The 8,285-nt window shown below is 39.3% G+C and overlaps 2 protein-coding genes across 2 annotated transcripts in view; both read right to left on the bottom strand.

The window, feature by feature from the left end:
* The window catches only part of CCNB1 (cyclin B1), a 4,068-nt gene extending 3,892 nt beyond the window's left edge, over positions 1–176 (bottom strand). Inside the window, exon 1 of the mRNA XM_009884286.1 lies at positions 21–176. Coding sequence (XP_009882588.1) covers positions 21–176 — 156 coding nt within the window. The remainder of the gene's footprint in view (positions 1–20) is intronic.
* A 2,396-nt stretch (positions 177–2,572) lies between these two features.
* SLC30A5 (solute carrier family 30 (zinc transporter), member 5) overlaps positions 2,573–8,285 on the bottom strand; it is a 133,609-nt gene continuing 127,896 nt past the window's right edge. The window contains exons 13-16 of the mRNA XM_009884285.1: positions 7,268–7,493; positions 5,641–5,867; positions 3,639–3,767; positions 2,573–3,022 (exon numbers count right to left, since the gene is read on the bottom strand). Coding sequence (XP_009882587.1) covers positions 2,852–3,022; positions 3,639–3,767; positions 5,641–5,867; positions 7,268–7,493 — 753 coding nt within the window. The 3' untranslated portion in view covers positions 2,573–2,851. The remainder of the gene's footprint in view (positions 3,023–3,638; positions 3,768–5,640; positions 5,868–7,267; positions 7,494–8,285) is intronic.

Below are 8,285 nucleotides of genomic sequence, written 5' to 3'. Positions count from 1 at the left end.
GGAGAGCCCTGCGGCGGCACCCGGGGTGAGGCCTTCGGACAGGAGGGACGCCCGCGAAATGCCCTCGAAATTCGGGTTTGGAGCGTGTTCTCAAGCTGCCTTCCTCCAGTCGGCCCCTGCGCAACCAGCTGGGGCTGAAACCTGGGCTTTTTGTGAACGTACCTCCCTGTTCCCATCCCTACTCATTTTTTAACCAGAAAAGACATTATGCACTACATAAAACATTATTGAAAAACGCGTTTATTTTTTTCCCCATTATGTACATGTACATTGCTTGCTGCCAAACGTACAGTACATAGCTGCAATTTGTTTTACAGCTTTGTTTCATCTTTGAAAGTGCTTTGTTGCAAGTGTCCGCATACAAATCAAGTGACTAGACTGAGAACTCCCCCACCACAGTGTTTGTATCAAATTATAAATCGATTGGCCTTTACCTGTGATTTGAAAAACTGCCCTTACTGCACAGCTCTAATAGATGCTGCAAGGGAGGAAGCCCAAACCCTTCCTTGGAGGATTACTGCCAGATACAGGCTCTTGGCAAATGCATTTCAGACAGACGATGTTAATTGCCCTTGTCTTTCTGTCCAGGTAGCAAGGAAAAACACTGTGCACGTGTGACGGGTAACACACAAAAAGCTGCCAAATGTGCGTTACGATGCAGGTTTGCACTTTCCTGTGCAGTATCCAGGTGCGAGCTGATCTTCACTGCCACAGCCATCTAACGTGGTCCCAGCCACCTTAATGTGTTTCGGGTCCTCTTGCTAGCAGCTGAAGTACAAAATCAGCATTTGCTTAGAGAAAGTTGTGGCAAGCATGAAGGCTTTTTGATTATGTTAAGCTAACTTGATTTGAAAAGAAGGAATCACCCCCATTTTCATCTACCTATCCCAATGGGGCTAACGCTACGTTTGGTGAAATGCCATCAGCTCCAGTACAGTCACCTCAAATACGAGTGGTACATGTAAATATTAAATGAAGCTTTTTGCCTGAAAACAGTTTTCAGAACCGAAAGATCACCCTGCTTATAGGCTTGGTGTCAATTGTAGCACTGTTACTCAACTGACCTGAGCTTTCCAGAGGAGGCAAGGTGAGAAAACCACTGCCAAAGGCATAAATCAGAAGAAAACAGGATCAAACATTGAGAACTCTACTGGTTCTGCAGTGTGGGCCCAAAAAATTAGGGACTGGGATTTGTGCAGTCAATCTTCATCACTATATGTAAAAGCAACACAAGTTCTAGAGACTTTCTGACAACAGTTTTTCAAGTCAGTCCTGTACTACAGATAGCGTTTTAACACTGCACTGGAGGAGGGGACTGGAATGCAAACTTTACAGTTACAAAAGAAACTATGCAGTTTGTATAAACAGTTTGATCACAAGAGAAGCAGAATTGCTCATGGACATTTCAAATGGCATTGCTGGTGAATCCAGTTTGATCATGTAATTCCTGCATCAGTCTATCCTCAAATTCCTCTAACATGAAGCCTGATGATAATTTATAATGATATTCGAGTACTGGTCCTAAATACCAGAAGAAGAAAACAGTATGACAAAACAAGATTGCTGTTATACATGGCATGACGAAAGACATACTCATTCTTGCTAACCACTGAATTGATTTGCTCAATTCCAAGCACAATATTTAAGGGCTTCATACAAGAACACAAAGGAGCACAGGAGGACTGTAAACAGATGTCAGGATACTTGTCTCTGAAGACGTATGTTATTACTCTATTGACAGTTTTTTGCTAAAGACAGAGATTTGTTTTCTTTGCAGTATTAAGTCCCCAAGACGCATAATCATTTCTATAACACTCTCTTCTCTTTCCAGTCAAGAACTCTTAATTTACAGTTTGTTTCAGCAGCTTGCCAGGTTCCCAATTACTGTCACAGTTCAGCATTCTAAACCTGGACTGCTTCCTTGGGTAACACACAAAGGTACAGCTGGCTACAGTACACCTGCAGCTGTGTTATGGTATGATGAAAAAATCAAGTAAGTGACAGAATAACATAGTGTGAAGAGGTGAAGTTTAGCAGAGTGCTAGGATGCTCACTGGTGAATTACTTTAAGCTTCAAACTATTGCATTTGCAGTTATTAATGTAAAAAGTACAAAAAAATATTTTACGGAATGGGTTTTTTTTTTGATTCTGAGTCTTCCCAGGGAACAGGAAAGTATCTGCATTTTTTTCCCTCCCAATTTCTCACTGTTAACCTGTGGATTTCTCTCCCTAAAAAAATAATTTGATATAAATTTAAAATGGTAACATTTATTTCCTCTGATGCATTAAGTTTAGAAATCAGATTTGTATGCCGAGACATAATATATAAACGGTGTACTTCTATTATCTAACAAAATGTGCAAAACCCATGACTTCTTGTTTTTTGCTCCCCATAATAAACATATCATTTCTTTTTCATTCAGAGTCTTCAAGCTATGTTTGAAATAAAAGTATTTTTCAGTTGATTATGCTTGCATTCCAAAGCAAACTATTTCCATTTCCCACTAGTGACACGAAATTGTAATCATGACCTTCCATACTTAATGGAAAGTACGCAATACATCTGTGCTTATCCACAAGTTGCAAGATTTCTGTTTAATGAACACCCAAGTACAGTATTTGAGATTTCCATTATTTTCACATATACAGCAAATATTCAAGTCCATCTTATTTCCTTTATAAAAGCATCTTGATCCAATTTTAATAAAGATAGTATGCTTAAAAAAATTCAAATATATAGTACATTTGTTTCTGTACATGTATGTGCAAGATCTCCTGACAAAAAGTAATACGAATATGGAATCCTACAGCTTTACACTTTACACGTCCTTTGGCGAACACAACTTTGTATCACATGATGTAAGTACCATCTTTGTAGTATTTCATGGATTCCAGCTGCTGAGTCATTGCAAGGACATCCTGAAATCCTGTACTGAGTCCGGACATGTGTTGAAAATAAGCCTCCTTCTCTACTTGGACAGTTAGGTTGTTTACACCAGCATCTTTCAGGATCGCTGTAACCTGAATACAACAGTATGGTTGACATTAGTATTACGCTTTATATGCATCGCGCAGCAGCTTGCAATATTCTGACTCTGAAATACTGTAGATTAAAAAAAAAAAATCATCATAAACAATTCAAATTTTTTGAAAGCAAAGACTAGCTGCAGAGGGTATGGCTTTGTGAAATCTGCATAATGGTCATTCTCAGCATCTTGCATAAGGAAATAATTTTCCCTTAAGAAAAACCCATGGCAGACAGGTATCGGTAAGCCAGTTATATATAAACCTGCAAGTAGCATCCAGATATTCCTACAGATTACTGCCTGTTTTGCAGCATGAAATAAACCTCCTCCTCCTTTTCTCAGAGCAGATGTAGTGCCACTTTCAACAGTGAGAAAATACCTCCCTAACTTTTTTTTTTCATTTTGTTTTGGCTGATGTTTTAGTAAACAACCATATGCAGCTAATTCCAAGCTAGCAGGCAAAGGGAAGTGCAGGGTTAGAGACCAGCTCTGAGACAACGAATAGCTATAAAAATAACCACAGACAACAGCTTCAGACTTCAGTCTACGACTGAAAAGGGGCTACAGAATAAGAAATTAAGACATTAGGGCCTAAAAACCTTGCACCTTACCTGCTGTACTATCCTCTGTTCCATCACATCTGATACCACTTGCACATGTATTGTACCTGCCACAACACTTGCAGAGTGACACCAAAAATGAGGATCTCTGTAGGATATAACTCCCTCTATTTTTTGAATCTGCAAAGAAATTACATTAGCAACAATTAATTTAAGAACACATTTTCAACTTCTGTATGTGCATGGATATTGGTGGCAAATATTTCACAGGGCAACAAAGCTGTATAGCAAAGCAGATTTCCAGCTAAGCCATATACAGAAACATGTAGCGTTGAAAGGTCACCTTGCTACCTACTGTCAAAGACTAGAAGCTAAAAGTCAAACTAAACGAAAAACCCAGCAGAGTACACTGCTAAATAGGATCAGAAAAAACCTGATTTAGTGTACAAATCACAGTAACATCAATGGATAGACCAACCAGAAAGTTGGCTGGGCATTTAACCATTTCTAGGGCATCTGTTACCTCACGATCCAGGACAAGCAGCTATTTAGTTATCATAGCTGAACTTAATTTAGAGACATAATCTATTTCCATAACTTATCATTTGAAATTGATCTTTCCACTGGGTCTGGCTGGGATGGATTGATTTTTTTCACAACCACCGGTAAGGTTCTGTGTTTTAAATATGTGGCTAAAACAGTGTTCATAACACACCCGTGGTTTTGGCTGTTGCTACTACTCAGTGAGTAGACTGGGGGTGGGCAAGAAGTTGGCAGGGGATACAGCTGGGACAGCTGACCCAAGCTGGCCAGAGGGATACTGCATGCCATATAACATCATGCTCAGCAATAAAAACTGGGGTAGCGAAAGAACGGAGTTTTTTGGCTTTCAAGGTGGGTGTTGCTCGGAGACTGGCTGGGCATCAGTCTGCTTGTGGAAGGTTGTGCACCGATTGCCTTTTTTCCTCTCCCTCTCCTTCACCTGTTAAACTGCCCTATATTGCTCCCAGATTTTTCTTGCTTTTGATCTTCTTGTTCTCTTTGCTGTCCCACTGGCAGTGGTGGTGGTAAAGGGGGGAGCGAGCAAGTGGCTGTGTGTGGATGCCTAGCTGCTGGCTGGGGTCAACCTACAGCAAGCATATTGTTTTACTGTGATGTATTTTTAAAAATGCTTTTCCTGTTATCTTTTAATGAATTCCTCTTTGATTGTTTTCAAATGGTACTTTCTTTTTACTTCATCTCCCAGAACTGCTTTCTGTCTTGCCTCATCAAAAAGTGAAACCCCACTCTACACCTCACTTTCCTTTCATTACACAAGTTGCTCCCAGCCAATTTCCATTTATTCTTCTCTTTTTCATGCAGGTAAGAACACATCTCCCCCTCTATTAATGAACAGGACACCATCAGGGTAATCTTCCCCACTCCCTGTAGTTGATGGCATGCACAAAGAACATGTAACTAATTATTACGCAGAGGAGTTCTCCACACTGAGGTGTGTGCTATGATTCTGGGCAGGAACTTCAAATGAGCCACCAGAGAAGGCCAAGTACAGCCTCAAAGTAGAAACTGTGCTGCAGCAGACAGGAAAAGAATGGACTAGAATGAAAAATAAAAAACAGCTGTACTTTTGCTGTCTCACCTACTGCGAACTAGCATGCCCTTGACGATATGGACAAGTAAGAAAACCTGCAATTACAGACTCAAGCTATAACCCTGTAGCCTGAACTGTACACATCAAGTTTAAAAAGGCTGCAAGATTTTGGGAATTGCTACGTTACTTTCTTAGTACTAAAGTACCTTTCCCACAGTGTTACCATACTTGTCTGTAATCATGAACTACCCATAAAAGCCAAAACCCAGTATTTTTAGTTGCAAAACAACTTTCATCAGTAGAACTCCTAATCCTGCCACACCTATGCAAAACAGATTTAAAACAACTCGAGACACAAAGTTGACAAAGACAATGGAAGCTGTCAGACTGAACTACTTGAGTTTAGCAATTATTAAAAACAGTTACGGCTTTGTATGTTTGTTTATAAGAACATTTTCTGACCTTTTCTAAAGCAGCGTGCAGATCTTTCTCCTGTTCTGGAGGTATCCTCAACAAAAGCACTTGACAAGCATCTTTCAGTAGTGGAATAACACTAAGAAAAATCAATGTAGCAATAAAAAGAGAGCAGAGCGGATCAGCTATGAGCCATCCAAATTGCTGAATAAATATTGTGGATACGATAACACCAACGCTGCCAAGAGTGTCTGCTAACACATGCAGAAACACACCTGAAAACAAAATAAACTGAGTGATTAAGTTGGACAGTTCTGTTTAAAATGTATGCGTATCTTCAATAGCAGAAACACAGTAGGGTTTATTACATATAATAAATACCCCTCAGACTAAACAGAGGCAACTATCTGCCTAACTGGATGGAAAATTAAACAACACATTTAGCTTTTCTAATGAATTACAAATCAATGTAAAAAACCCTTCTACAATGCAATGGTCTAGGCAGGCATTTGCAGATTAAACCAAATGTGAACAGTCTTTAAATTCTTAGTGGGATTTGTACTATGTATCATTTAACTCTGTATAGAGAGACTCACTGATCCTTAACAGAGAATAGAAAGATCAGTATAAATGCTTTGGCCTGCTAATGTAGGTAGATTTTAAGGTATCATTTGTTTTTTTTGTATGCCAACTCTACTCCAATTTTGTAAGATTGTCTATCTGCTACTGCTAGGAATAATCCTTCATATACTGCTTTAATAGTGGGTAGCATTCTCAGTGTACACTCAAAGGACACAGAAAAAGATTCTCTTAACCATTTTTAAGATTAGTACTAGCTAAGTGTCAGGATTTGAAAGAATACTGAAAGAGTTATGCATATGGGCAAACTTCAAAAAATGCCACGCAACAGAACAGCCAACTGAATGAGGATGTAAAATAACCCATGAAGTATCAAACTATTAGCTGAAAAACTTATGGGTTTTTTAGGTTTATGCAAAAACCTCATTCCTTTATAGATTTTTTTATAAGCCAGGCAGTCAGTAAATAACTACCTTCTAAGTACTATGGAAAAAATTCTAAGAAGTAGCTATGCTGAAATTTTATATATATTACCCTTCTCGGTTAGCTTCTGATTTTTAGATTTGAAAAATAAAGTTTCATCTTTCTCACCTTATCTTCTGAATTACAAACAGAAGCATATTCTAGATTGCTGGTCTGCATTTGTTCTTCTGCTTCTTATCCCTTTCCCCAGTATTTTTACAACCAGCTGCCACATGAGGATACCTAGAAGTACAGTACTATCTATATAGATAGAGACCTTGTACTTTCCTTTCCAGATGGAACTTAGAACCATGGACTTTAAGCTCTTTCAGTAATGCTCACAATGCCTGTTTATCAATGTTAATGAAGACTGTAGATTAATGCTTTTTATTGGTCCTTAGGTATTACCCGCATCTAAGAAATCCATGCAAAGAAATGTTTCAAGTTATGTTTCTTCACGTTAAACTCATTAATGAAGAGAGAGTGCGAGAAATTCACATATACTACATTAAATGGCTGTCACATCCTTCTGGAGATTTTAAGAATGATGCATAGTATGGCATCGTATTCTGAAAATCTTCAAAGTCTGCTGGAAATCACACGCATCATTTACGATTTAGCAATTTGTACTTGCCTCTCATGTTGGTATTCATGCCTCCTCCAGAAGACCCGTGGGAATGTCCATGGCTGTGTCCGTGGTCACTATGGGAATGGCCGTGCCCATGGCTGTGGCTGTGCCCATGGTGAGAATGGCTGTGATCGTGTGAGTGACAACCTCCCCGAGAAGCCCCATGGGAGTGCGCGTGGCTGAAGGCACAGATACCAACAAGGTTTACGATCAGCCCTCCAACAGAGACTGGCTGTGAGAGGGAGAAAAGTCTTTAACACCAGTACATCCTCCCAGGTGTTCAAGTTTATTTTCTAGAACATGGTAATGAGAAACACTGTACACCTAATAAAGGAAAACCGTGGAAGGATTATTCTAATCTGGATTCCTCAATCATATTCCTTTAAATATACAAGCTGGTTTCAAAGGAATTTTCTTCCTCTCTCAAAAAAATAGAACTTCCCAAAAAAAGCACTCAACAACCACCACCAAAATGCAAAATCCACAAATCAAGATGAGATAGCAAGTTTAGTTTTAAGAAGGGGTGATTGATTTTACTTACTTTCAAAAGGAGATAAAGTGGTTTGAATACAAGCTTTGCTTGGCTTTCATTGGAAAAAAATAATTGTATGTTGTATCTACGAGATGCACTCATCTAAAATTGTACTTGACCAAAGACAGCAACTACTGCTTTATTGGTTGAGTTGTGCTTTTTATCTGTCTCCCTATTTTTCTACTCTTCTCTTGAAAACCTAGCAACGCGCAGGAGTAATTCAAGCTATTAAAGGAGTTAAACAAGTCCTACAAGGGGGCCATTAGACCTTTCCTTGGCTATCCAGACCTGGTCATGCAGAGGGGTAACCCCTCCCACCCCCAAGAAACAAAATCAGTAGTGAAAGTGAACCAAATATTGAAGATTAAAAAGAAAAAAGAAATCAGGCCTCGATTCCAGCCATGCGCATTTCTAATTGTGCCTACATAAAAATATTTCTCTTTGTTACTGAAGAGAGCAGGAGAACACAAAGTTGGGGGGTGGGGGGGTGGG

Source organism: Charadrius vociferus, unplaced genomic scaffold (genome assembly GCF_000708025.1).
Source record: "Charadrius vociferus isolate BGI_N301 unplaced genomic scaffold, ASM70802v2 scaffold183, whole genome shotgun sequence".
Taxonomy (NCBI): domain Eukaryota; kingdom Metazoa; phylum Chordata; class Aves; order Charadriiformes; family Charadriidae; genus Charadrius; species Charadrius vociferus.
This window is presented reverse-complemented; position numbering and strand designations above follow the sequence as displayed.